Below are 26,744 nucleotides of genomic sequence, written 5' to 3'. Positions count from 1 at the left end.
AGTACAAGTTGGCAGTTCAAAATAGTCACGGGGATGTAAAGCACAGCATAGGAATACAGTGAATAATAACAACTATGTAAGGTGCCAGGTAGATACTGCAAATATTAGGAGGAACACTACAAAGTATGTGATTGTCTAACCACTGTGCTGTACACCCGAAACTAATACAAAATCATATTAAATGTGACCTGTAATCGAACAAAAGGTAAAAATTTTTTAAAATTTTTTAAACTTTAAAGCTTTATTGATAAAAGGCATTACTTCTAAAAGCCCCTGCCCTGATTTGTCTTGCCGTTGTTTGCCCGGACTGCCTGAGCGTGCCTTTTACAAGATCTGATTCCTGATCCTTAATCTTCAGTGACACTGTCTGTGTGTCTTTGCTCCCCCCGCCCCCCATGTGCGCGCTGCAGGCGTATTTCAAGGGCTGGTAGTCAAACTCAAGGGGCCTAGGACTGGCTGAAAAAATCAGCTCAACCTCACCACCACCCCCACTTTCTCCTAGGCTGCCAGAGTCATCCCTGTCTTTACTAGAGAGTGCCACTTCAATACGGGGCTTAGCCGGCCTCGCGAGCTGGGAACAGCACCTGCGTCAGAGCGAGACTTCCTCCCCCGCCCCTGCCTTCCTACCAGAATCTCCAGGGCTGGGGAACATACCCTCATTTTATGAAGTTCTCCAGGTGATGCTGTGCACACCAGACTCTGCCTTTCTACCTCCCTTTGTTCTAAGTGATTTCTGCACACCCATCTAATTCTTAAGATTCTTGTTTGCTAAAAAACCTTTCTTGGACATCATACTGAGTGTCTTCTACCATATACAATACACTAGGGATACAGAGAATCCTGGAATTGTTTATTCAACAAGTGAATAACCAAATAACCTGTTTGAGAACAGCTTTGGTGATGAGGAATTTAATACTGCTTGAGACAGACCCCTAGCCCTGGCTAGCATAGCTCTGGATTGAGCGCAGGCTGCAAACCCAAGTGTGGCAGGTTCAATTCCCAGTCAGGGCACATGCCTGGGTTGCAGGCCACGGCCCCCAGCAACCGCACATTGATGTTTCTCTCTCTCTCTCTCCCTCCCTTCCCTTTCTAAAAATAAATAAATAAAGCCTTAAAAAAAAAAGAGAGACCTTTCTGTTTCTAAACACCTGTTACTATGCACCTCCTCCTGCTTCTCTGTACCCCTGTCCACTGTCCTCTGAGGATGTCCAGAACAGGTCTAGGTGCCTCCACCTGACACTCAGATGTCAGAGGGGTCATTGTGTCTCCCATGCCTTTACTCCCTAGGCCAGCTGTCTCCGACCCTTTCCACAAACCTTCAAATGGTAGTTTTAATCTATTCCAGCTGCCCTTTTCCAAACACACTATTAGTCAATGTGCCCTTTAAAATGTGATACTCAGAGCTGAACAAAATGTCCCCCAGCTGTGGTGTGATCAGGCAGAGCACTTACATTGCTCATTATAATGCTATTCATGCACAGTAGCACTTTGCAGCCACAGTGAACTGTTGACTCATCTTAAGATTGTAAACAACTAAAAGCCCCAGAGTTCCCCATTCTCATTACCAAAGGTGACACTACATGTATTAATGTACCCTCATCTTGATCCATACAGGATTTCATAGAGCTAATTTTCACATTCTAAATATTGCCACTTTCTAACTTTGGCGACTAGTTGAATCTCCATCACTCAGTGCATCCCAGTCTCCCATGTTGCGTGGGTCACCGGCCAGCAGTGACCACAGAACGCTACGGATGGCTCGATGATAACACGCGAGAAAAAATATGCAGAGACAAGACTAGTTTCTGTGGGGAAGTAGGGACGAAATGGCCACCCCCCCCCCAACGGGGAGGGCGCCGATTTATGGTCTATACCTGCTTTTATTGGGCTCGTTTTGCATAATAATTCAGGTAAAGTACAGTACTCATCAGGGGAAAGTAAGGAACTATAGAAAACAAGGAACTCTGCTGGTCTATTTTGAGTTGGGGTAAAAGAGCTGTAAGACTTTGAGGAACAAACTAACTTCCTCCTTGGACCCCTCTCATTCAACTGAGAGCATTCTAAACAAAGAAGGTTTCACAGTAATTTACATATTCTTTCTTAGGCCTGATCACCTGGGGAATCCGCCCTTTTCAGCACAGAGCTGCACCACCCTGTCATTGTTTCAGGCTTAGGTGGAGCAAGGGAACTAAGGCAACCAAGAGATAAGGAGATTTTCTCCCAGACGCTGAGAACTCAGGCTATGTCAAAGCCGAGGACCGAGGGTCTATCACCCCCTTTTGCTGCAGCCCCCAAAGTCCTTCTTTTGGGGGGCCTCCCAAGGTGATCATGCCTGTCTTAGGTCGTTCCCCCCTTGGGGAATCTTACCTGTCTTTGGCTAACCGACCAAGCTTTTGGGGGTTCAGCAGCAGAAGCAGCATCCCTGCCAGGGAGATAAGCTTTTGTCTCCTTGCTGGCTTACGGTTCCAAGGGCGTTCCCTTAGCCTTAGCCTAGGTGGGGGTTTCAGCTTCTGACACCAGTCAGGGCGGTTCCCAACACTCCCATCACTGTTGACTTTGAGAGCATGGAATCAAGAAAATGGGTGTCATCAATGACTTTTGATTAGAGTGTGGAGCTGTGGCACACACACGGAAACCTGCTTTCAGGAAGGCAAGGTGTGGCGGCGAGTCCTGGTGTCGCCATCGTGTTGGATGCTTTTATTAGTTCCAAGGGTGTTTTTCCTTTTACTTGGGTCGCATTTTCTAGGTAGCTTTTTCTGTTTGGTGTTTATCTCTGATATGTCATCTTTTATTGTTTAGGGTTTCAGTCTAATGTTGAGTAGGAGCCATGAAAACGTTTCTGCAGTGGATGTATGGGATCCGAGCTGATGATGCTGGAGGAGGAAAAAGCCGTAACATGAAGAGGTTTATACGCTACTATAAGGAACTTGGGTTTTATCCTGAAGGCAGGTGGGTTTAGGAATGATCAATTTCAGCCACTTGCTTAACCTAGTCACAGGGATTTCTTTAAAAGCCCTGGACAGTCAGATGGGCGCTAGACTAACAAGGGTGATCACTTTGTAGGTTACATAAATGTCTGATCACGATGTTGCACACCTGAAGCTAATATAAAATTGTATGTCAGCTGTAATTTAATTTTTTAAGAAAATTCAAACAAAATAAAATAAAAGCACTGGGCAGAGACCAGGTAGAATGAAATAATTTATTATAAAGAACTTCTTCCATAAATCTGTTTCATTGACATACATAATGACATTTCAGTTTGTTCATTCCTTGAAAATTTTAAAAATTACTGTGAAAACAAGGATGAGATTAACAACTTGTGCTTCTGTGCCCTAAAGAAATCTGGTTTATACGATAGGAATGTTGATTAAAAACAATTGACTGGGATAGTGAGTTGGAACAAAACCTTTCTTTCATTTCTCCAAATAAAAGGAGGAAAAGAAATATGACAGACTTTATAGATTCCCCAGATGTCCAAACTGGTCTGGTTAATTAATTAATCACACTTTTTAAAGATCTGTTTTCTACTCCTAAGCACCTGAAGATAAATAAGTGATCAACATGGAAGAAAGTAGAGGGGAGCCTCTCATTCTGTTCACTTCGTTTTAAACTGTGTTACTTTGAGAACCACGTCCTTCTCCTGGCTAAGTAAATGGGGTATTCCTTTCAAGAATGAGTGCATTTTTTTTTTTTTTAGGATGCCTGAGGTTTATGGATAACATCATACCACCGGAGAAAGATTCCAATGGCTCCATGCGGTGTTCTGAAATTCACCCCAACTGCAGGCCGAGTGACCTGCAGGTTGGACAGACTGCACAAAGTCCAAGAGCTTCGGCATCTCCTCAGTGTCAGGACCAACTGTAGTGATTTCCGGAGCAGGGCCAAGACCTCAGGAACACAGCCGTCGTCCCCCATCTCTCCTCTCCCTGCAGCTGTCCCTCTCCAGCTAAGGAAACGCGACGTTCCTCTAAGGAACGAGTGCGTTTTTAACGGATTCGGGAACTCGGCTTGCGTAGTAGTCGTGGTTCCTCAGAGTGGCCAGGACCCCGGCGGAGTTCATGTGCTTCACTTCCCTGTTGTACTGAAGGGCGTTGCCGTGGATGTCGGTTAGCTTGCCTGCAGGAGAGAACACCAAATCAACGTGAATGGCTGGTTCTGCAATTATATTTCATTACTTTAAGTGCCTCTTGCTTCCCTATGCAATAATATCCAATTAATTCTGGATAAAATAAGGAAAATGATGGTTGTTAATTTACTTGAAATTTAAGACTAACAATCTTAACTACCTGAAGGGTAGAACATTTTTTAAAAAATTTTATTGACCTTTTTTAAGAGAAAGGAAAGGGGCGTGGAGAAAGTGAGAGAGGGGGTGGGGGAGAGAAAGAAACACTGATTTGTTGTTCCACTTATTTATGTATTCATTGGTTGCTTCCTCTATTGGCCCTGACCTGGGATCGAACCTACAACCTTGGTGTATCAGGACAACACTCTTAACTCACTAAGGGTTCATTAAATTGATTGCATGCAGATCAAGGTCCAAAAAGAAACTCTAAGAAAAATGAACTGGCTGCAAATCGACTCTCTCACATACGAGATGTGGGGGCTGGACTGGGCACTCTCTAACTGTCTAGCTTTTGTACCCTGAGAGTGTAGGTAGAGGGATATTACTGAAATACCGTCTCAGCATAAAATAAAAACTGTATGGAATCTGTAATCCTCTCAAACCAAACAGACTGACCTCCCACGGCATGTAAAATAACTTCCGGGGCACAAGTATCCCACTTCTTACATCCAGGACTTGCAAAAACATACGCAGAGGCTTTGCCTTCAATCAGCTGAATAATCTGTAAAGTTAAAGATAATGATTATCCCTCGATCGTGAAATGAATGAGGTATAAATACGAGAAAATTGCTTGTTTCTGTTAAACATACTTCAATTCCTCTGTTAGACTCCACTTAGGTTAAAGCCTTTAGCGGGTTTACATTAGAGTGTTATGAAGAAATACACAGAAAACAGTCAAAATGATACCAGAGGGGAAAAGTGGTCAATGAACTGACTACAGGAAGGATATTGGAATAGTCTTCATATTCCAAGTTAGGTAAAATAGTTTCTCTCTTACTGTAAAAGCAATATATTATTTGCCACGGAACTGACCACTACCGCAGAGAGGACGGAGCAGTGTCCACCAGCACAGTGGCGTGGAAGCTGCAGCGCGTCCTAACAGACGTGCGACGCTGTCTGGTCCGTCTCACTCGCTGCTGGCTGCTGGTCTTTGGGGCCGAACCCACTGGTATTTGCATTACCAAAACAGGAATTTTTAGACCGTCATCTTAATAATTCTTGTCCCATTCATGGAGAACTGAGGCCACTGACAGAAACCGCATGACTCAAAACAGTAACTTGCTACATCAAACTTTGGTTTGTCCCTTGGTTTTTCTTCTGGTTATACTGCAGTACTGCCAAGCTCAGATCTCAAACAGCCACACTGGGAGGAGGAGGAAAATGTCAGCAAACACGACATAACCAACAATTCCCTTCAGCGGCAGCATCAAGAACACCTTCCAGCGATCAAACCTTGCTGTAGCTTTTGTGTAAAGACTTTCCTTCCATGTACCAAATACCCGTCATCTCATTATGTGCCAGGAACTGTGCTGGGGGTATTTGTGAGGGGAGCCGGGCTGTAGCCTCCATTAGATTCTGAGGGGTCCTCGATGTGAAACAGTTAACAGGCGCCCAAAAAAGTCTTTTCACAAGAGGCAGCAGGGAGTGGTGCATGATGGGGACCAAGAATAATGGTGCCCCTGGGAATAAAAGCGGGAATGGGGTTCTGTGGTTACAAAAATAGGGGCAAAGAGGAATCACATTTCAGTGAGTACTAGGAGTATATTTTCACTTTGAAATGTTTCAGATTTTTTTCAAAATAGTATTATTTTCAAATTCCCATTTTCATCCTCTTATTAGTAAGTGCTTTTAGAAATTTAAAAGTAGTTGATTATTGCTTCCAAAAGGTAGGAGGAGAAATGAATTCCATTCAGTTCAATACACATTACTTGCCTTCCCTGTGCCAGGCACCCAAGTGTGAAATGCACACTTGATGGGTGCACTTCAGTATCAGTGAAGTCTGAGTGTGACTGAGGGAGGTGGGCAGGGTATGAGGCTTGGGGGTGTTTGGGGGTCAGGACATAGAGGAATTCACATTCTATTATTCTCAGGCTTAACGTTTTGGTTTTTTTTTTTTTTTTTTTTTAGATTTTTGTTTATCTTTAGAAGGGAAGGGAGGGATAAAGAGAGGGACAGAAACATCAATGTGTGGTTGTCTCTCACATGGCCCCCACTGGGGACCTGGCCTACAACCCAGGCATGTGCCCTGACTGGGAATCAAACTTGTGACCCTTTGGTTCACAGGTCCGCGCTCAATCCACTGAGCTACACCGGCCAGGTGGTTTCATAGTCTTAGATTTTAAATGACTGTCAAGGGAAGTCGTCCAAGGATTTGGGCAGGACAGTGACATACGCATTTCTAATTGCTCTTGTGGCATTATGGAGACGCAAGTTTATCAGGGAGACCACTCTGGAAGCTGCTGTGAGGTCTGCTGAGGGATGGTGATAGGTGTCAACTCGGGCCCTGGCAGTCAAAATGGACAGAAGACACTGGGGCAGAATTAGGATCTACAGCCAAGCCCAGACCCACAGGACTGAGGAAAGGAGGGGTCTGGGATGACTTGCAGGCGTCAGCAGGGGCAGCTGGGACAGTGGTGGTGCCGCCAGCCAGAAAGGAAACAGGGAGAAGCACATGGCAGGGGTGAGGGGGGCAGGAGGAGGAAGATGAGTTCCACTTGGCAGGGTGAATTTGAGAGGCGGAAGGGCGTCATCACGATGGCACCCAGGGGCAACCAAATGAGAAGGGGTCAAGGTTAGGGACGTAGATTACATTGTGCTCCCCATGTCCCCCTTTTCTCAGGAGGACGGAAGCCTAGACGAAACCCTTGGGGAAGTACCCGGGAAGGAACAGGTAGGCCCACCCTTCGGTCTGCAGGAGGGAGGTCTGGGAGTAAGAGGGTCCCTGAGGAAATGAGGGCTGGCAGGAGGCATGGGATCGGATCCTACTGATGACATATGACACATTTTCACTGAACTATCTTTGGTAAAAAGAGACTCGAACCTTCACATCTAAAGAATTCAAATGTTGCCGAAATGTGCTTTCCATGGCAAATTACAATCTTTAACCTCTCCTGCCAAATCCGTCTTTGACATTTTCTGAAAGCTCAGCCTTTCCTTCAGCGACGCCACCGCATCTCAGAGTGGGCGGCACCTACCTTGTTCCCGGCGCCGCCCACGCGCAGCACGTGGTCGGGGCTCATGGCGGCGACGCAGTCCGTGACCAGCTTGTTGCTGTGGGACCGGGTGGTGGTGATGATGTGTTTCCCGGCAGGCACTTCTTTCAGCTGAAACCCGAAGGCTCCTAAACCCAAAACGCCCCAGATCGTCCTTCCCAGCACAGCGTCCGGTCCTGCCTACGTGAACGGGGGAACGAGCAGAGCCCACGGTTACTGGGAGAAAAGCGTCAGCCACAAGTAGATGCTCAGTTGTCTCGGCGAAGACATGATAGTGCGTTATGAAGCCCAGAAACAACAGCATCGACAACAATTTTCCCTAGAGAACCAACGAATTATCCTGGTGTTTTGGTTAACAACTGGGTTTCGAAGGTACTGAAGGGGAACTTTTGGTTATTCCCCGGGCTCTTCAGGAAAGGAAACAGCATGTGCTCGTTCCTGTTGCTCTGAGTCACAGAGTGACCTCATCACTGCGCATAAAACACCCGCTTGCAAAAGGTGCTGAAGTCCGCAGGAAAGCAAACACCATGCACTGGGTGCCACCTGTCCCTATCTGAGAAACAGTAAGGATATGTCAACATGGGAACGGTAATGGTGACAATGCATTTTGCTGCTACGGAGACAGAACAGCTGAATAGGCTAACACTAAAGAGGAGCCATGCATAATGGGGGTCCAAGTCAAAGATTTTATTGGCCACTGTGGTAGTAAAATAACAATGAGAATGCAATCTTAGAATCCATATTTTCTCAAAGAATTCTGAACCACATTGTTGTAAGTATGCAGCTCATGTGGAAAAATATAATCTGTGTTTTATGGAAAGTAAATCTGATGCATAAAATAATTCAGACAAAGTCATTAAAATGCCATTATTTAACCTAACCTACATATGTTACAGACACACAGACGTGTTTTACTGAACACTTAACATGCACCACACTAAGTGCGTACATGTATTATCTCATTTAATCTCCAAGCCAACCCCACAAAGTAGGTAGTATCACCCTTATTTCACAGATGAGAAGGGACTGGAATGCTTCAGTAACCTGACCAAGGACTCCAGGGAGATCGCAAGCAAACTTAGGGTCATCGAGTTCAAAGCCAATGTTCTTCCTCATCAGACTAGCCTGCCTCGTTTACTTGCCGAGTGCTTTCACCGCACCAGCCAGTCTGCCCCACGGCAGTGCCCGGGCACCGTCACAGTGAGGCAGGCTGCACTATGGGTGGAGTCCTGGGGCAGCAGAAGCTGCGGGGGGGGGGGGGGGGGGGGGGAGATGTTTCCTGGAGAGTGCCCTTGGGCTCCACACCCATGGGCAGCAGGGAAGGTGGCACAGGTCGGCAGAGGGAGACACAGAGCTGTGAGGCAGAGCCACCGACAGCTCCCGCCGACCCTGTGGGGAGCTCTGGAGCTACAAGGGCCTGCAGTCTGTCCCCAGTTGGGATGACACGCCAGGCCTTCACACCCCCGAGATGATCGGCTGTCCCTGGAAAGGGACCGCCTCGGGAAGGAGCGTGTACTGGGGAGGCAGCTCTGTGCGGGGCGGCAACCCCTGAAGCAGCCGGCAGCTGCAGGCTGTCGGCCGACACCGTTCCCTGCAAGTGGGGCCCCCAAGGGCAAGCCCTGGGTGTTCCGTGTATGTTCGTGTGCTCCCCCTCTCCTGTTCCCTCCTGAGTCCGCACGACAGGCGGGGCCGGAGCTGGGAACGCACACGTGGGCTGGGTGCGCGCTCACCAGGCTTCCGATTGATTGATGAGACTAAGTTCGTGCTCTCAAGAAGCCTCCTCATTTTGCTTTCCAGTTAACCCGAAAAAGAAAGGAAAGCCATACATATAGTGGACACGGGTACTCTGGTCCTGAAAAAGTCACACGAATGAATGTGGAGGCCAAGGATATGGGACCAGGGAGCCTGGCATCCGGTGGGGCGGCGCCAGGCAACCCCGTGAGGCAGCCGGCTGGCTTCCTCTGTGCTCCGGACCTCAGGCTCCCTCGCTGGCTCTCTCCTTCCAAGGCTCCACACCAGCTTTTGGGGTAATGAGGGTAAGCCTCATCCTCCTGATGAGTTAGCCGGGTCTCCCAGTGGTTACGCAGCCAGCTCCAGTGTAATGGTAGACAGACCGCATGTCTCTGCACTAAGCCACACTGTCTCCTTGAGCTGCCCACCAGCCTCAGTGTCTCGAGAGATCGATACAGAATAATGCACAGGAGCTTGGACGGGGGTTCCAGCCCCGGGCCTGCCAGGGACAAACGGGGTGACCTCGGGTAAATTCAGCTTTGGTTTCCCTTCCTTTAAAACAGGGGAAAGGTTTCCTAAAAGGATGAAGGCGAGGATTAAATGAGATAGTGCATGTGAACCCCGGAGTCTGGCAGTCTGGCTAGATAAATTTTAGCTACTATGGTGACAACGCCGACAATGATGTAAAATTGAATGCTCAGCCTTGAATACCACCGAGAGAGCTTAGCAACTTTCTACTTGTTGCCACATATTTTAAGGCGTAAGCGAGAGAGAGGAGGAAGAAAGAGGGTAAAGCGCGTGCACAGAAGGGGACGTGGTGGAGGGACAGGTGGCGCAGGGAGAGACAGGAGGAGGGGAACTGGGACGGGGCTCGACGAGGACCAGCTGGTACCACAGGGTTCCTGCCTCTCTGCTCCCAAGCAGCGGAGCCCAAACCCTACCTATTTTTCTCACCTTCACTTCGAGCCTGTGTTCCCTTAACTTCTGCTTTTCATTGTTCTGTGAAAAGTGAATATAATTTTTCTGATTTCAGATGTGATGGAAATTATTAACAACTTCTAAGCACTCATATCCTTTCTTGATGAAAAGCGTCATGCATTACAGTGTCATCTGTGAATTACATGTCTCTCTCAAGTAACAGTATGAACTTATTTCAAGGTTTGCATAATAGCCCCAACTTCTGTCTGCCTGTAACACTATACAAACACTTAAGTCACATTCAAAGAATTCATGGATACTTAATGAGAAACTTTCCCAATAAGGCATAACTAGTTTTGCTTAAATAATACTCAGAAGCACATGATCATAAATAAAGTTATTATCATACAAAAGCAGAAGAAAACAAAATTGCCTTACAAGAGATTACTCCTGCTCTTAACTGAAATTGGAAATTCAGAAATAACAGTCCTCCCTCTGGTTATTTCTCCCAAATTCTATTGAGGTCACACTAATGTATATATCTTAAGTATCTCTCTCAATAATTCCCTTTAAAGTTTAATGTGATTAATGACAGATTTCTGCTTTGGAATGACATTAAGCTGTTTCTGAGGAAGACAGCTGGCTGGGAGTACAGGAAAAAGTCAAAGTAGAACAGAAAGAGAAATAAGAAAACAAGAGTGCAAAAGCAAACTGAGTTCTGCTTTCTGCTGACTATGCGGTACGAGGCACTATGTCGTGTTACCTGGACAACAACATGGCTAGCATCTTTCTTGCTTGAAATGGCTCATTTCTTCAATGTGCTTGAAGAACCACCTGTAAATCAGGTGTCTCAATGACCAGACTAATCAAGAACCAATTAAGAATTCCCAAACTTCTGCATTTGAATCACAAGGCATACATAAAAAAATACATGTAACACACTCAGTGTATTACATTCACATCCCTGGGATCAATGCCCCCAGAAGTGCTGATTCAACAGGTCTCAGCTGGGAGTGGGAACCTGTATTTTGAAAAGATGAACGCATGTGTGACCAAGCTAGAAAACACTAGAACAAATTACATCAGGAAACACCTAACACTGTGATTATTTATCTAATAAAATATGTTTGTGCTAACCCCTTCACCTCCCTGCCAGTGTGGGCTGCCATTTCTAGGTACTACCTCCAAGCTCCCCACAGCCATGTGAGGAACCAGGAGAACACAGCCAGGTATACGGTGAGGCCTCCATCCTCACTGCCTAGGGGTCAGAGACGTCATTCCTGACACCTGGACCCCCCGCAACCTGCTCCAGTTGCCTCACGTCTGGATGTCTGGCTTCCCACACAGGATGTGACCCAAGAGGGGAAGAAATGTGAGTGGGCACCACCGAGGTTCTGAGCTGCTGGAACATGGCTCAGTCATTGCAACATCAAGGATCAGGAGGCTGAATCGAAAGGTAACACGGAGGAAAACCCAGCAGACTCCAAGAAGTCCCCACTAACGGGAGATGACGCCTCGGATACCGCGGCAAGGCGGAGGGATCGGCGCAGGAGCCCTGCGAACACCGCCCTCTGCGCCACGTCATCCGTGGCCTTTGTCGGGTCGTGGAACTGTTTAGTTCCTCTCCCTTTGCACAGAAAGCTCCCTTTCAAACTCCTTCAAAACCATCATCTCTTCTGCCTCAGGAGGCGGGGCTGGGTCTTCTTCCTGTCTCCTCCTCTGGCTGCCTCTCAAAACAAACTCTTTCCTTGTTGCATTGAAAAAACTGTCAGTTAGAGTGGTACCTGGTAGTTGTAATACGGCTGGTTAATGACGCCTGCGATGGCTTTCCCTTCGTAAGCAATTCCGATGAGAACAGTGACGTTGTCAAGAAGACCTACAAAGAAGGAATGAGTATTAGTTATTATATACCTTCTTCAGGTTATGACTCATCATCAGCACATGAATTGCTCCAAGTTATTTTTGCAGTAAAGGTAAGGAATTTGCGATGATTCGTCCATGAGCAATTCAACTCCTGGCAAAATGTGCAATTTTTAAGAGAGAGTCATTGCAAATCATGGTCTCATGCATACAGTCTGAAAACTGATTAAATGAACTGGCCTCAAGTCCACAGCCATTATCATTACATCCCTCTGTGTCCCCCTGCCACCGCCCAACTCACTCCTGCCTGCTCGGTCACTCTCCACTCCGCGATCACTCTCTGCACTTGCACTTCAAGCCTCTCAAGGAAGGGTTCTCAAAGTGGGGTCCAGGGACCATCAAGCAGCACTAGATGGAGCTGGCGTCATCTGTATAATGCAGGTTCCCAGGCTCCTTCCCAGAGCCGGGGAGTCCGACTCTTGGGAGTGGGGGGCGTGCAGACCTAGACAAGGCGTGTAGGTGCTCTACGTTTGCTGAAGCTGTATGGGGCTCGCCGTTTCTCAGTGCAGATGTTTTCTGGGCACACACACATGCACACACATGTGTACACACACTCTGCATGACCCTCTCATTACGGACATGTCTCATCCAAGGACACAGAGTTTTCGCTAGTAATGTGAGACATTTTCTTTTATCAAGCCACGAAGCTGAGAACCAACATAAGAGAAACACATGTAGATCTCTATTTCATACATAAAACTCAAAGCTTATATACTCTGCTCCTAATGCCTAACACTCTGGCTCTGAGCCTGGTCTCTCTTACTTTAATGACGCCCATTTTACTTTAATTTGCTGCTTTCTTCTTTTTCTCATATTCCATCATTCCAGAAGAGAGAAACGTTGCACCGTTTCCAAACTCATCTTTAAAGGTGAGGCCACAAAGAGAGGAAGCAGGTCACAGATGAGGGGCCAGTGAGCGGGAAGGGGGCAGGGGCCCGGGGTGGCAGAGGAGCAAGGGCAGAGCGGCTGTGCTTCTCGTCGGGGTCCCACCCCAACGAGGCTGGGGCTCAGTGTGGCAACACTGGTTTAACATCAGTTACTGTCCCGTGGGTGGCATTAGAACTGTGGCGCCGGTAGGCTGTGTGTGGGGAGGTCCTGCAGGTCCCTCTCTGTCTTGATAGTCACTGATGTGTGACAGCAGTCAGCTGGATGCACACAAATGCAGCTTTAGGGCCCCGACATAAAACGCAGTATTGGCTTTTTGTACAACGTACTAAGTGTTTACAGCCAACATCACGTACTAGTCCTACGGCTTCAAATACAACTACAGAGAGACACCAACCTTCAGTATATTCCTTGGTGCCATCCAGGGGGTCAACCCAGACCACAAGCTAAAAAAAAAAAAAAGAAAGATCCAAATTAAGCATATAATATATAAAAATAGACTTAAATAGATTAACTAAAACTACCCTTTCTTTCACTTTTGAAATTATATTATGGATGGCTCACACCAATATCATCAGTTTTGTGATAGTAAAAAAAAACTTCATTGTTTTGTGATCATGGAAAAAGTCCTCTTAAACTGGAGAAAAGTCTGATTTAAGAATCATAAAAATGAAGTGCTAAAGTGACAAAAAGTTTATCGTCAGCTGAACGCTAACCACAAATGCCACGAACACACTTGGGGTCTGGATGGTGACACGGGGAAAACTTTCAAGTGCCACCAAAATGCCTTGATCAATGTGTGGCTGTTACGTTATATGTACATGCTGACTTAACGTAAGGTCACTGTTTATACGTGGCAAATACAAACAGTTTCTGCAACTGACAGCAGACTGTAAAAGTCCCTTCCACTGAGGACTTATAACCACCTGACTCAGGACAGACGGCACGAACCACTAGATTGTAACCCTTGATGTGAACTTGTCGGAAAAGGCACACGCTCCGGAAGAAAGACACAGGTCTCGTTCCTTGGCATCCTTCACTCCCCAGAGTGAAGTGCCCGGACCCACAGTTAAGTGTTCAATGAATGTGTGCTCAACAGGGTATAATTAGAAAATTAAAGAAGTATGATAGTTACCTGAGGTCACAGATTTAAGCAACTAGAAAAGTGAGTTGATTTTCACGGCCTTCCAAGAAATATAAAGTAGCCATCTGCTTCACCTCCTTCCAACCCCAATTGCTATGAAATGTTTTGCCACCAAATCTACTGAGTAACAAATTAGGTTCTCTCCCTAAAAGCGCTGCTAATAATAGTGTTAGCATGGAGAAGACACCAACGGCGGGAGAAACTGAACTCTAACTTAACAGGCCGAACATTCCACGTGGTTGCCTGGCACTCTCCATCGGCTCTGAAAGGGTTGGAGTTCCCGGTTGCCTCTATTTCATAACTGTCAGCTTTTCGTCATTATAGGCAAATTTCTATTTCCTTTACTATGAAAAAAAAACCCCAAGCCCCAAACAAACAAACAGATTAAGAGAGACTTAAGCAGACACAGGGGCCGTACGTCCTCCTCTCTGACGGCGCTGTACTGTGATGGGCACGGCTGCCGGAGTATTTCCTCCCACTGGCCGTCCTCAATCAGCTCCTGGTCCACGTCCTCACACGGCAGGTCCTACGGCAGAGAACTCGGTCAGTGGTGCCGCTGAGCGTTTACCGAGCGCCTCCGTGTCACTAAGACAGGAATGCAGCATCCCAGTTTTCACCAGTCCTGCCATTTATGTTAGGGCTTCAGAGCAAACCAGATAGAACTGCAGCCCCCACCAGATACGGCGCATCAGAGCTGACGACAGAGTCCCGACTCAACTATCCTGAACCGTTCAGAGAGAAAAGAGTTTGTAAGTATTCCAAACTTTTCAAAACAAGTGGTGCTGACATCAGATAACTTCTCTCTCAGTTACATGAGAGGCCAATTCCTTCACCTTCACAGTGTTACCATCTTTGAATTCCTGTGTCAGGAAGCCTAATTAAAAAATAAAACAAAAACGGAAACAAGACCCATTTTATTCTAAAGTTCTAGAACTCTGCCCATCTTTTAGCTTGTATGCTGCACATTATTATCCCAGTGACCACATCTCGGATGGTAAAGAATTGAGACATCTAGGCCCTGGCTGGTGTAGCTCAGTGGATTGAGTGCGGGCTGGGAACCAAAGTGTCCCAGGTTCAATTCCCAGTCAGGGCACATGCCTGGGTTGCAGGCCACGGCCCCCAGCAACCGCACATTGATGTCTCTCTCTCACTCTTTCTCCCTCCCTTCACTCTCTAAAAATAAATAAATAAAATCTTTTAAAAAAGTTAAAAAAAAAAGAATTGAGACATCTGACCTAGAAATGGACCACAATATTTCATAATCAGACATTTCCTTCAAGTCCAAAGAATACAATTATTTTTTTGCGTTAACATACTGGATATAAGGCTTGAAGTCATAACAGTGGTGTGTAAATCATTCAAGTGGCAATCACACATCCACGCGGTACACGGGCATCACAAAAACACTACAGCGGGTCCCCGACGGCCTCACCTCTTCCCCGATGATGGTCAGCTTGGGGAACTTGCGGGCCAGCGAGGAGCATATGCTCAGCTGCGCCAGCCGGTCGGCTCTGGTCTGCAGGTCCGTGGCGCATGTCTGCCGCAGAGAAGGGGCTGTTAGCACAGCTGGTAAGAAACGTCGCCCCGACCCCCGAGGCATGAGCGTGTGTATCATCTGAATGGCACTGTCTGTTTTTAGACTCATGGGACTTAACACCAAACGAGTCCACCCCTTTCTTGGCTTGGTTTTTCTCACGGGATTTACACTTAAAAGTCTGGAAAGGAGACTTTATATTATGAGGACATTTTCTTCACAGTTCAGAAAGTGCTTTCATAAGACTTCTGGATCACTCTGTTGCTTAAACAGCTTAAGAGACATGAAATTCATAACTTATTCAAGTCAAAGCTAAAAAACTGTATCTGTAGTTATCTGAAAGGTATTCCTTCTATGGATTCTTCTATAACTTTTACTCATTAATCCTAACTCTAGTAATTCAAAGGGTCTTCAAGGCAATTCCCTGGGGTACAGAATAAATTCCCACTTCTGAAATATAAAAACAAACAACCAAAATATTTAATATACAGCTCGCCTATGGCGCGCACTCAATCTATATAAGAGGGAGTCATTCACGCTAGTGAAAGCCAGTGGAAAGTCTTGGAATCAACAGCTGTAACCTCCTTCCTTAGTTGCTTTCTGAGAATTGTGACATGTTATAATTTACATGTGCCTAGTGAGGTCATTTACAGATTACACTAACTGAAACAGTGGACTTTTAGTGGATTTCATAGTGTAATGAGGTAAGGAATGACTATGAAAATCCACTCTTTTATTATGCCACCCTGAAGGCTGCTGCCTGTCTCAATGCCAAGGACTATTCTGCTCGAGGGTAGCGCCACGCAGACAGAGAGCCCGACCTCCAGAACAAACACGGAGCTGGCGTGGAATTAGACGCAATTTTCAGTACCTTCTCCACGATGCCCAGGTCTCCTTCGGCGATGACGCGTCTGACGATCGCTCCTGCCTTCTGGGCAATCGAGTACGCCGAGGCCACCAACCGCATCAGCAAGGTGGGACCGGAAGCCATGGCAAGTCCTGGAGGGAAACGGAGGGAAAGGCTTTGTAACTTGCAAAGCCAGCTACTGCTTTCATTTACTTGAACCCAACTCAGCGTGCACTTCTCACGTGCTTACTCGGGACGGCCCCAGTTAACAGTACAGATTCTTGAAGGAGACTTGGAAAAGCCTCCATTTCAGCATTCCCCCTCTCTAATAAAGTCCTTGGTTTCATTTGTCTGCAGATGGGACACTTGAAGCATCGGGGAAACTGGCCCACACCCTTGAGCAACGTGAAGAAGTTTTATGCACGAGGTGCGTAAGGTGCAAAGACTGTGGGAGGCGCCTCAGGGGCTGGAATAGACAACGTCTGCCTTGAAGAGCTCATACTGTGCTGGTTTGGGGGTAAAATGTCAAAACCCGAAGTCTGTGACACGAACCTGCTAAGTGCCGAGAGGTCTGGATAGCAGAGGGGATGCGGGTCTAGGTGTGGAGTAATTAAAAAAGGGGGGGACTGCATGTGATTACAAGTAATTCATGGGAAACCAATGAATGTTTCTTTAGAGATTAAGTAAAATTTAATCTGACGATTCGCTGCCACGCTCATGGCAGCCCCACAGAGAGAACAGGCAGGATAACTAAGTGGAGGGAGGACCCATCAAGCAGAAAAGGAGCGACTGTCAGAGGAGTTCCCGGCCCCAGTGAAACGAATGTGGAGGGAGCGGCCTCCGGGATCAAAGACGTCCATCTCTGAAAACACAGGTTCAAACCGAGCCGCGTCAGTGGCTGTTCGGATGCTGGCACGCACCCCCCCAGATCCCCTTGGGGGCTGAAGGATCTACTTTCTCAGGCGCTGGGTGTTCCCAGGGCGTGGCCTTTAGCTGCCAGCTTTTTTGGGGGTGGTGTTCTCTGCTGCCAAGGGCCACTTTACCTGAAGCTGGTCAACAAAGGGACAGAAAGGCCGCCCTCTACCGCAGCTGGGCTGCTGCCCCAACCCCGAGGGGCCGTCCTCGCTCCTAACGCCCAGTGCGGCCAGCTGAGGCCTTAGGGGGGACTCACCACTGCCCAAGGTCTCCCCTCCCCCGCACATTCCTAGCTCCTTCCCTTCCCTCCCACGAGTGAGCCCAGCACACGCCCCAACAAGCCTCCTGCACCGGATCTCTGTTTCAGAGCACTTAGGGGGAACCAACCCAGGACAGAAAGTCTCCCCGCTCTACTCCAATCAAGTCGGCATTATTTCAGTGCCAGAAGGGAACACGACACACACATCACAGACCCCCATTCAGCAGTATTCACCATCCTACCACCCGCTTCTGACTGCCCGTTTGATGTGCTGTGCTGTGCTGTGAGCCTCTTCACATCTCTTTACGTTCATACACATTCTAGCCACAGGGATCACAAATACCATCAATGAGACAATAAACGAGACAAGTGCTTGAAACCCTGCAGCAGGAAGACAGAACTGAAACGGAAAGGCAAACTGGAAGGTAAGGAGCACCACTCCGTGACCAACCGCCATCTGGAATTAAGATGAAAATGAAGTGGGTTCCCATGTATTGGAATTGTGCATCTTACTACATCAGGATCGGGCTGCATTCATTTTCTTGACATACTAGGTGTTGCATGTGGAAAAACAGGGTATGATAATTACTATTTCAGAAACACCTCAAACAGAAAACAGAAGGCCTCACCTGTACTCCCACCTGTCCACGACCAGCCACATACCTGGTTTGTTCTGCACTGGAAAAGGCAGTCTTCAGGCAACAATTCTGTACCATCCGCGTGTCTTAACCACCGGGGCTACTGTAGCGTGTGGCTGGGCACACCGGCCCCCACCTTACACAAGACGGTACCCGTGAACGGAGGGTCAATTTCCCTCACTGTACGGTGTTGTTCTGACTGTTCACAGGTATCACTTACCTTTGAGCTGGTTGAGTAATTGCCAGAGCCGAGTCAGGTTTCCTATATGACTAAACCACTTCCCTTTACGTTTGCTAAGTCCACGGTATGTTGCCCCCGAACAAAAGCTTCTAGGCTTTGTCTTTCTGCCACATCCTTCATAAATTGTGTACTATATTGATGGACCACCATTGAAAGTTAACATCAGTGTTATGTGAATGTAAAAAGTTAGCTTTGGTGCAAAGCACATGATGATTCATAAAGAGATCCTATAAGTCGTTTTGAGTTGGCAAACAGGAAAATTTTTCTACCATTTTCTCTGAAGTATTTCTTCGGTCCAAGGTGAATCGGTGATGAAATATTATTGTCACCTAGCCCTACTCCTTTTCTTACACGTTTTCAACAAATGAATACAAGTTTGACTCTTTGTATAAAGAAAATGTAGTTAATCATATTATTGACACGCAAAATCTGTGAAAAAAAAATAGTTCCTATTGGCCTTTTTGTAACCCTTCCCCAGACCCCAAATGAGAATTACCTGTTGCTAGTACAGGTGGACACAGAACAAGGCCAAAAGCTATCTGCAAGTTCACTTCTTTACACAGTTCAGATTAAACTCACTGTACTTCCTTCTCTACCACTTTTACACCTCTGGGTCCTAAAACACTACCTCCTGGTTCAAAGGTAAACGATACCTGCGAAGCACTGAACACCACCATACAGGGAAGGAAACTGATCTGCCTTCTGCAAGCTTCCTCAAAACACAGCATAGTAGTTAAAGGCAGGCACAGGAGCCAATTGCCTCTGTCAGCACCCCAGGACATACTAGCTGTGTGATCTTAGGAAAGCCGCTTAAATTCTCTGTGCCTCCATCTGTAAAATGGAGCTCCACCACAGTCCCCACAGCACAGTGGTATCATTATTAAATGAGAAGCACACATAAAACACTTGTGGCAGCCTCTGACCCAAGATAAGCACGGGATGATACTGGCTAAAACATTGCTGTAGCTTTTGCAACGTTACTTTGACCTTGAGGATGTATTGCGATAACCAATATGATGCTGATTCACAGCACAGCTTCTTTCAAATCATATTCTGGGCTTGGGGCTTAGAGTACATATGAAAAAAGGTTGGATAACACTTCTGGCAATCAACCTACCATCCCATCTTTTGAGCAATCTTTACAGCCACCAACATGACTCGTTCAGAATAAACACAGCAGAAATCCTTTTTTTGTTTTCATAGCCTGGGAGAGGTATCTTGAATTCAGTATAAATGTGGTGAGCATATATAGATTAATGAGTTTAAGATCAAAATAGTGAGATTATTTATCTTTGGAACCTGACTAAATGATGTCAAAGTTCAAGGTCATGTGGAAATATAAAATTGTGAGCATAACAGAGCAAATTCTGAAAAAGACCAATGAGCAGAGATGCCTCCTTACCAGTTACCAAAATATGATGTAAAATTATAGTAATTAAAACAGTTTAGCCCTGGCCGGTGTGGCTCAGTGGATTGAGTGCCAGCCTGCAAACTGAAAGGTTGCCAGTTCGATTCCCAGTAAGGGCACATGCCTGGGTTGCAAGCCAGGTTTCCAGTTGGGAGTGTGCGAGAGACAGCTACCAATGGATGTCTCTCTCCCATGGTGACATTTCTCTTTCTCTGTTTCTCCCCCATTTCCCCCTCTCTCAAAAAATAAATAATTAAAATCTTTAAAAAACAAACATAACATTTTAGTTCTGTGGAGAATTAATAACAAATTAATGGAATCAAATAAATTCCAGAGATAGATCCAAACACAATAAAGCTGGTATTTCAAGTCATGGGGGAAAGTTAATTATGCCTAAATAGTGGAGAAATCGATAATTTAAAAAATGTTAGGTTGTTTTTGCATTCTTCGTATTAATATAAATTCCAGATCAATGTGTGATTTTAAAAGTAAAGGAAGAAAGTATAAAAGTACAGGAATAAAACTTGGGTTACATTTTTATAGATTTGGTAAAGGAACTTATAAACATGACAAAAACTAAGACTCCATAAAAGGAAATACTGATACACTTGACTAAAAAATAAAATTTCAACATCTATATAGTCAAAGTACCATAAACTATGAGAAAAGATGATTGACAAAAATGAGGGCAAAAAAAATGTGTGCCACATACTAGACACAAGCACATTTTTGTTAGGTAAAAGGGCTTTTATATATCCATAGGTAAAAGATGAATAACCAAATACAAAAATTAGCAAAAGACAGGAGCAAGTAATTCCACTAGAAATTGTATTTACCAGCCATCGCTAGAAAAAGCAAAGCGATAGCCAGTAAACACATGAAATGCTCAACTTCACTAATTATGAAAGAAATGCAAACTAAAGCCACGAGAAATGAGTGTTGGTTTGCGAGATTGGCGCCGATAAAAGTGTGCCCAGATCTACCTAAAGTGTGAGGGCGCATCGTCCTGAGCACTGTTACAAGGCAAGTAAAGTGGTGAAACCTGTTGGAAGGGTTATAAAAATCGTATCAAAAGCAAAATGCACACGTTTTGCACTAGCAAATATTATGTATATTTTCAGGGAAACGTAAATCAATCAAACCTACAAATATGCAGGAAAGACAGGAAGAATGTCTGCTGTTCTAATGAAATTTAATTTTAGGTGTAAGACAGTCCCCAAATTTGGGTGCAATAAACCCACTGTCCAGGTTTGGCTTGTTATTAATATTTACACATGGTAGAGCCATCAAGACCTTGGAGCACGAAAATAAAATCACAGCTACACAATGAAAATGTCGACACTCAGGAATCTAGGTCCGAAATGGGAATATCTGGAGACGCAATCAGATTCACGGTAACCTGTTTGGAACATAAAATCCGTGGAATCTCTGAATAATCCTTGCAAAGGGGTGGAGTTAGGGACCAAGGAACGACTCGGATCGGTCCAGGATCTGCCCTTGCCTTGCCCCGCAGGAGAGAAACTTACGGTGACAGGCCAGGAACAAAGATAGCAGAAAAACACACCTAGAATACGCCCCCCAAAGCGTTATTAAGCAACAGGTCCCCGGTGGCGTCCAGTACCGCTTTCTCCCGGCCTGTAGGACTTCTCTCGACGTAGGGCCCACCTTCCTCAGCTACGGCGCATGCGACAAATTCGGTGCGGGCGCAGAGCAGCTGCGTCACCCCGACCCCGTCCGACTCCAGGCCCGCCTAAAACTCCAGTTCTCCGAGTTTTCTTCAAGCTCTCGGTGGGCTCTAGTTACCTGCAATCAAAGTGGAGGTGTGTCTTCGCATCTGCAATTGTCATATTTTTAAAGGGGTCTGAGACCGTTTGTGTTTGCCTGCTGAAGTCCTTCCTGGCTAGGTGTGCCATATTAATGGGTTATGTTTTTTGGGTTTTTTTTTTTTTTTTTGGCTTGATACACTGCCCAAACTAAAAATCAGCAAAAACAAAAATTCTTTTTTTTTATTCACGTAGGCATCCACCGTATATTTAAGGAGCACATTTTATGCTGCTTGTGTTATGGGTGCGTGTTGGGGACAGGCGTGCAAAATAACAGCAGAACGAATAACCAAAGATTTTTTTAAAAAATTAAAGTGCAAGGCACTGCGGTTAGAACATAACGTAAAGTAACGAAAAGTAAGGTGGCAGAGCTAGTAAGAAACATAGCAGTTATAACAGTAAATGTAAATTGCTTAAACTCCTCCATTTAAATACAAATTCTGCAATTGGTTAGAAAAACAAATCTGCACAAGGACTTGGACAACCAAATAGCAGAAGAGAAATGGGAGGTAACAGGGCTAGAGGGAATCTGAAAAATAGGTGGATTTACCATATTGCTGTGACCTTTGAACTCACTAAAGCAGCGCTGCCCCCGAAGGCAGTCGTCAGCCCCGTGTGGTCGTGGACCCCTTCCTCGGCCAGTCACTAGCGCGGACTGAGATGTGCAGTGTGTGTACAACACGTACCAAATCTCGGAGACAGTGTGCGAAGAGACAGAGTGCGAAGTATCTTATTTATAATTTATATAAATTACAGGCTGAATTTATATCATCTCGTATACATTGGGTTAATTTATATAAGTGTATATATGTATATGTGTGTGTATGTATGTACACACACACACACACACACACACACACATATATATATATATATATATATATATATATATATATATATATATAAGCAGAGTTGTGATGGGCTTAAGAGCCTCCGCGACAGCCACACCTGGCCCCGCCCCTCGGACCCGGCCCGCCCCAGCGGCTGCAGCCAAGACCCGGAACTGGCTGCGTCTCCCGGACGTACCTCCCAGACTCGGGAGGTCGCGCTCCCCGCCCTTCCCTGCGCGCGCGTGCGCACTCCCACTCTGCTGGGAGTTTTGCTCTGCGCTCCCAGTCTCTTCCCGCCCGGGTGGGGGCCGAAGACCCGGCGATCGAGGGGAGGCTGGGGTTGGCCCGCCATGCGTTGGGGGCTGAGCCCTCGCGGCCCAGGCCCAGCGGCCCTGGCCGCCGCCCGGAGTCTCTGGGGACTGCCCTGCTTTCCCTGTTGCCCCCGGTGGCGGGGGACAGCTAGGCGGCTTTTGGTGCGATCAGTCACCGGGGCCAGTAATGAGCTGCAGAGCTCGAGTAATGGCAGGTATAGGGAGACGGTGCTACTGCCCCAGACCAGCTTCCCCATGAAACTGCTGGGCCGCCAGCAGCCGGACTTGGAGCTGGAGATCCAGCAGGTGCGGCCCCGCCTCTGCGCCGCACTCGGGAGGGAGGCCGGACCCAGCCGGGCGCGGGGGAGACGAGATGTCCCGGGAGCCACGCTGGGCGGGAGGGGATAGGGCCGCGGGCTCCAGGCCCCTTTGCGGGGGGGGGGGGGGGGGGGCGCTGTTGTGACCCGATGAGTGGAAACCAGCCCCTTGCCACAGGTTTTACTCTCTGAAAACTTAAGTGAAGAGTTCTGGAGGTAAGTCCCTAAGTGGTAGCGGGTCAGGAGCGGAACATTAAAGGGGAAACTGAGATGCTCAGATAGCAGCATGGTTAAATTTAAGTTCCATTTTTAGCTTAGGCAAAGCAGGTCGAGTAGGGGATACTTTTCAGTGATTTGTGAAAAGTAAATTAACATGTATACATGTCAATAAAATTTTGTTAATGAGGGCAAGTGGAAGCTCACCTTCGTGGTATGAGTCCGCCCCTAGCTGGAATTATGACTCGTTTGCAGGGTTTCCCTTCCTAGACTATGCGCGTACCTATGGCATTAGACTGGATTTTCTAAGGGCGGAGATCCACTTGTCAGCTTCTCTAATTCTGGAGTCTTTAAAATCCCTGACACTCAGGATATATCGGTTAAGTAAATATGCTGACCTTAAATATGACAGTCATTTGAGTTCTAGACTCGTCAACCTGTTCTGGCCATCTGAATTTTTAAAAGTGTTTTATCCCGTACCGCCTGCATGCCAGGAACCGGGACAGTTTCAAATGTTCTCTCATTTCATCTTCACACCAAACGGATATTAACATTTGTTCAAACGCAGAAACAGGCCAAGGTCACACAGCAGATTGCACTGAGGGTTGTTTCCGATTTAGAGAGTACCAAGTGTTTAGATCAAAGGATAGCAAGTGGCGGGTCCGAGTGTGGTGGGGCATGCTGAAAGCCTGTCTGAGAATTTAATGGTACTGAACTTTTGTATGGTCCAGGGTGCTGTTGAGAGCTTACATTTAATCAAAAGTCTATGGGGGAGACTTGAAAGGTTTTCAAAAAAGAGAACTCAGCTGTCTGAGGGGAGGGGTTTGGGAGGCTGGATGAAAAAGGTGAAGGGATTAAGAAAAAAAAAAACTTAGAAAACAAAACCAAAAAACCCTAATGGACACAGCCAACAGTGTGGTGATTACCAGAGGGACAGGGAGGTTGGAGAGTTAGAAGAGGAAGAACCCGGGGGGATAAGTGGTGATGGAGGGAGACGTGACTGTGGCTTGTGAACATGCAGTAAAATATACAGATGCTGTATTGTGGAATTGTGCACTTGGAACCTCTATAATCTTACTAACCAATGAATTCAATGAAAATTAAAAATATACTCATCTACATTTCAGAAATGTCACCATTTGTGTTTACAGTTGAGTATACTGAAATGAGATAAGAAACAACTGTTGGCTGTTATTTACGGTAAGATTCAGGAGTGTGTATTTATACAATGTTCAGACATTCTTGCTCTTTTTAAACAGAAATGTGGATTTTCGGAACTGTATTCATGGCAAAGAGAAAGGAAAGTGAAGACAGAATTTTGTCTTCATGATGGACCTCCTTATGCAAATGGTGACCCTCACGTGGGACATGCTTTAAATAAGGTAATTTTAATGAAGTTTATAAGTCTTGGGGAAAAATCTTTATTACATATACTTTATGGAAGAGTATTCTAATACAATGACAAGTATGTAAGTTCGCATTGACACATAAAATAAAGGTCTTAATAGAAAGCAGCAATAAACCATTTTAGTACTACACGAAAAATAACGCTGCTGGCATTTGCTTTGAGTTCATTATTTTACATTACTAAATTTCATTTCATCCAGTGACTATCGAGCACCTACCATGGGCCAGGTGTTGTTCTGGATTGGTCATGTCAGTGAACAAAGGACAGATAACCCTTGACCTTTTGCAGCTTATGCTGTAGCCAGGGAAGACGTAATCAGATAAATAAAATATGTTCGAGTTGCTACAGACTATTTGTTTCTTCTCCCAAATTCGTATATTGAAACCTCGTAGGCCATTGACCAGGCCCTCGATTTTACTATGAGTGTAATCAGGAGCCATTGGAGGGTTCTGAGGAGAGGCATTCACAGTCTGATTTCTGTTTTAATAGGGTCGCTTTGGGCTGCTGTGTTAGCCTGTAGAGGGAGTTTGGAAACAGAGAGGCCAGAAAGGGGACTATTGCAATAATCCAAGAGAGCGGGGATGGTGATTTTGGACCAGGGCTGCAGCTGTGAAAGTGGGGGGAGAAATAGAAGATGCTAGGTGCAGTTTGCAGGGGGAGCTGGCAGCAGTCGCTGGTGGGTCGGTGTAGGGTATGAGAGAAAAGATGGGTACGGTGTAGAGAAGGAGAGGAGTCAAGGACGCTGCCAGGGGTTCTGTCTTGAGCACTTAGGACAGAGTAGCTGTTGCCTGAGATGGAGAAGACCCCGGGAGGATCGTTTTGGGGAGGAAGATCAGGAGTTTGGGTCTGGGTGTGTTAACTTTGAAATGAGATGGCACATTCAGGGGGAGATATTAAATAGCCATTACTTAATATCTGTTATTAAATAGACATTATTTATAATAAGTATCTATTATTAACTAGGGAGGGGAGAGAGCTCATCAGCCTGTAATGCCCAGGGCTGGTTTTTTGCTTTTGAGGAGTGGCTAGTATGTTGGTTTTAAATAGTGAATGAGTTGAGGAAGAGCTGTGGGTCCTCCTCTGAGAGAGTTCACCTGACTTCCCTGTGTCTCACCGAGGTTTTCTCTCTGCTTTCTACCGTGAAGGGGAAGAGTGGTTGTGGTTTGCTTCACGGTCACCCCGGGGTTCTGGCAGTTAACTAACTGGTCTGTTACCCAAGGGACAAGTGTTTTCATTATGGGCTGTGTGTGAACTCACCTTCCATTACTGATTCATTTTTCTCACCTATATTAGGCTAAGTGATCATCATATGTTGCTACTCTCCTTGAGTTTTTAAAAAAATTCATTTGGCATTACTCCCCCCACCTGCCCCCCCAAAAACCCCTGAATATTGAATTATTCATGTTAATTATGTTTTTCACAAGACTAAAGCAAGTTTGTAATTGACTCTCATTGTTAGAAGGTTAAAATTATTTCTTTAAAAATTTTTTTTCAATTACAATTTACATTCAATATTATTTTGTGTGTTACAGGTATAGCATAGTGGTTGGACAATTAAAATTACTTCTTAAACAGGTAGGATAGGCTGCTTGTTTGCACATGCCAAGCAAATTAATAATTTGAGGCACAGAGTTTTCCACTTTGAAATCTTATATTCTTTGATTTCTTTTGGGAAGCTAAGGCATTTTAAAACTTCAAATATCAGCTATTCTTGTATTTATGTAGAACTCGAATTAGGACATTTACTAGGTTACTGTATATAAACCCTTTTAAAATTGGGCTTTCTCGGTGTTTTTAAATATTAATAATATAGGTTTGGGGGTACCTGCTTCACACATGAAGGATGATTAGCATTTTCTTTGCAGATTTTGAAAGATATAGCCAATCGATACCATATGATGAGGGGTTCCAAAGTACATTTTGTGCCAGGCTGGGACTGTCATGGGTTACCCATCGAAGTAAAAGTACTGTCAGAACTTGGTGGAAAAGCTCAGAATCTTTCAGCGGTGGAAATTAGAGAGAAAGGTGAGTAATCTGTCTCTGTTTGAAAATTATATTTAT

General features: G+C 45.8%; 2 protein-coding genes across 10 annotated transcripts in view; one reads left to right on the top strand and one right to left on the bottom strand.

Annotated features, from left to right (window-relative positions):
- Positions 1-3,188: 3,188 nt before the first annotated feature.
- BPNT1 (3'(2'), 5'-bisphosphate nucleotidase 1) lies at positions 3,189-21,491 on the bottom strand. 9 transcript variants are annotated; one of them, XM_036016028.1, is made up of 11 exons: positions 21,305-21,456; positions 21,125-21,177; positions 16,342-16,469; positions 15,369-15,473; positions 14,355-14,462; positions 13,190-13,238; positions 11,772-11,863; positions 10,024-10,068; positions 7,321-7,518; positions 4,742-4,847; positions 3,189-4,119 (listed from the first exon to the last, which is right to left on the bottom strand). In XM_036016028.1, exons 3-11 carry the CDS (start codon positions 16,459-16,461, stop codon positions 3,971-3,973), a joined length of 972 nt encoding a protein of 323 aa, XP_035871921.1. In that variant the 5' UTR covers positions 16,462-16,469; positions 21,125-21,177; positions 21,305-21,456; the 3' UTR covers positions 3,189-3,970. The 9 variants fall into 9 exon arrangements, with proteins under 9 accessions (XP_035871921.1, XP_035871924.1, XP_028387078.1 ...); XM_036016031.1 differs by having other exon boundaries at positions 21,343-21,455; XM_028531277.2 differs by lacking the exon at positions 21,125-21,177 and having other exon boundaries at positions 21,343-21,475.
- Positions 21,492-22,607: 1,116 nt separating this feature from the next.
- The window catches only part of IARS2 (isoleucyl-tRNA synthetase 2, mitochondrial), a 33,274-nt gene continuing 29,137 nt past the window's right edge, over positions 22,608-26,744 (top strand). Inside the window, exons 1-3 of the mRNA XM_028531176.2 lie at positions 22,608-23,048; positions 24,535-24,657; positions 26,549-26,708. Coding sequence (XP_028386977.1) covers positions 22,782-23,048; positions 24,535-24,657; positions 26,549-26,708 — 550 coding nt within the window. The 5' untranslated portion in view covers positions 22,608-22,781. The remainder of the gene's footprint in view (positions 23,049-24,534; positions 24,658-26,548; positions 26,709-26,744) is intronic.

The sequence above is a fragment of the Phyllostomus discolor genome, chromosome 15 (genome assembly GCF_004126475.2).
Source record: "Phyllostomus discolor isolate MPI-MPIP mPhyDis1 chromosome 15, mPhyDis1.pri.v3, whole genome shotgun sequence".
NCBI classification, from domain to species: Eukaryota; Metazoa; Chordata; class Mammalia; order Chiroptera; family Phyllostomidae; genus Phyllostomus; species Phyllostomus discolor.
This window is presented reverse-complemented; position numbering and strand designations above follow the sequence as displayed.

Coding starts and splice junctions, on each gene's coding strand:
- BPNT1 (XM_028531277.2), bottom strand. CDS start 16,461: ATGGCTTCCGGTCCCACCTTGCTGATGCGGTTGGTGGCCTCGGCGTAC. Junction 15,474..16,341: donor ACCTGGGCATCGTGGAGAAG/GTACTGAAAATT, acceptor TCTCTGCGGCAG/ACATGCGCCACGGACCTGCA. Junction 4,848..7,320: donor TGGGCGGCGCCGGGAACAAG/GTAGGTGCCGCC, acceptor TTAACTTTACAG/ATTATTCAGCTGATTGAAGG.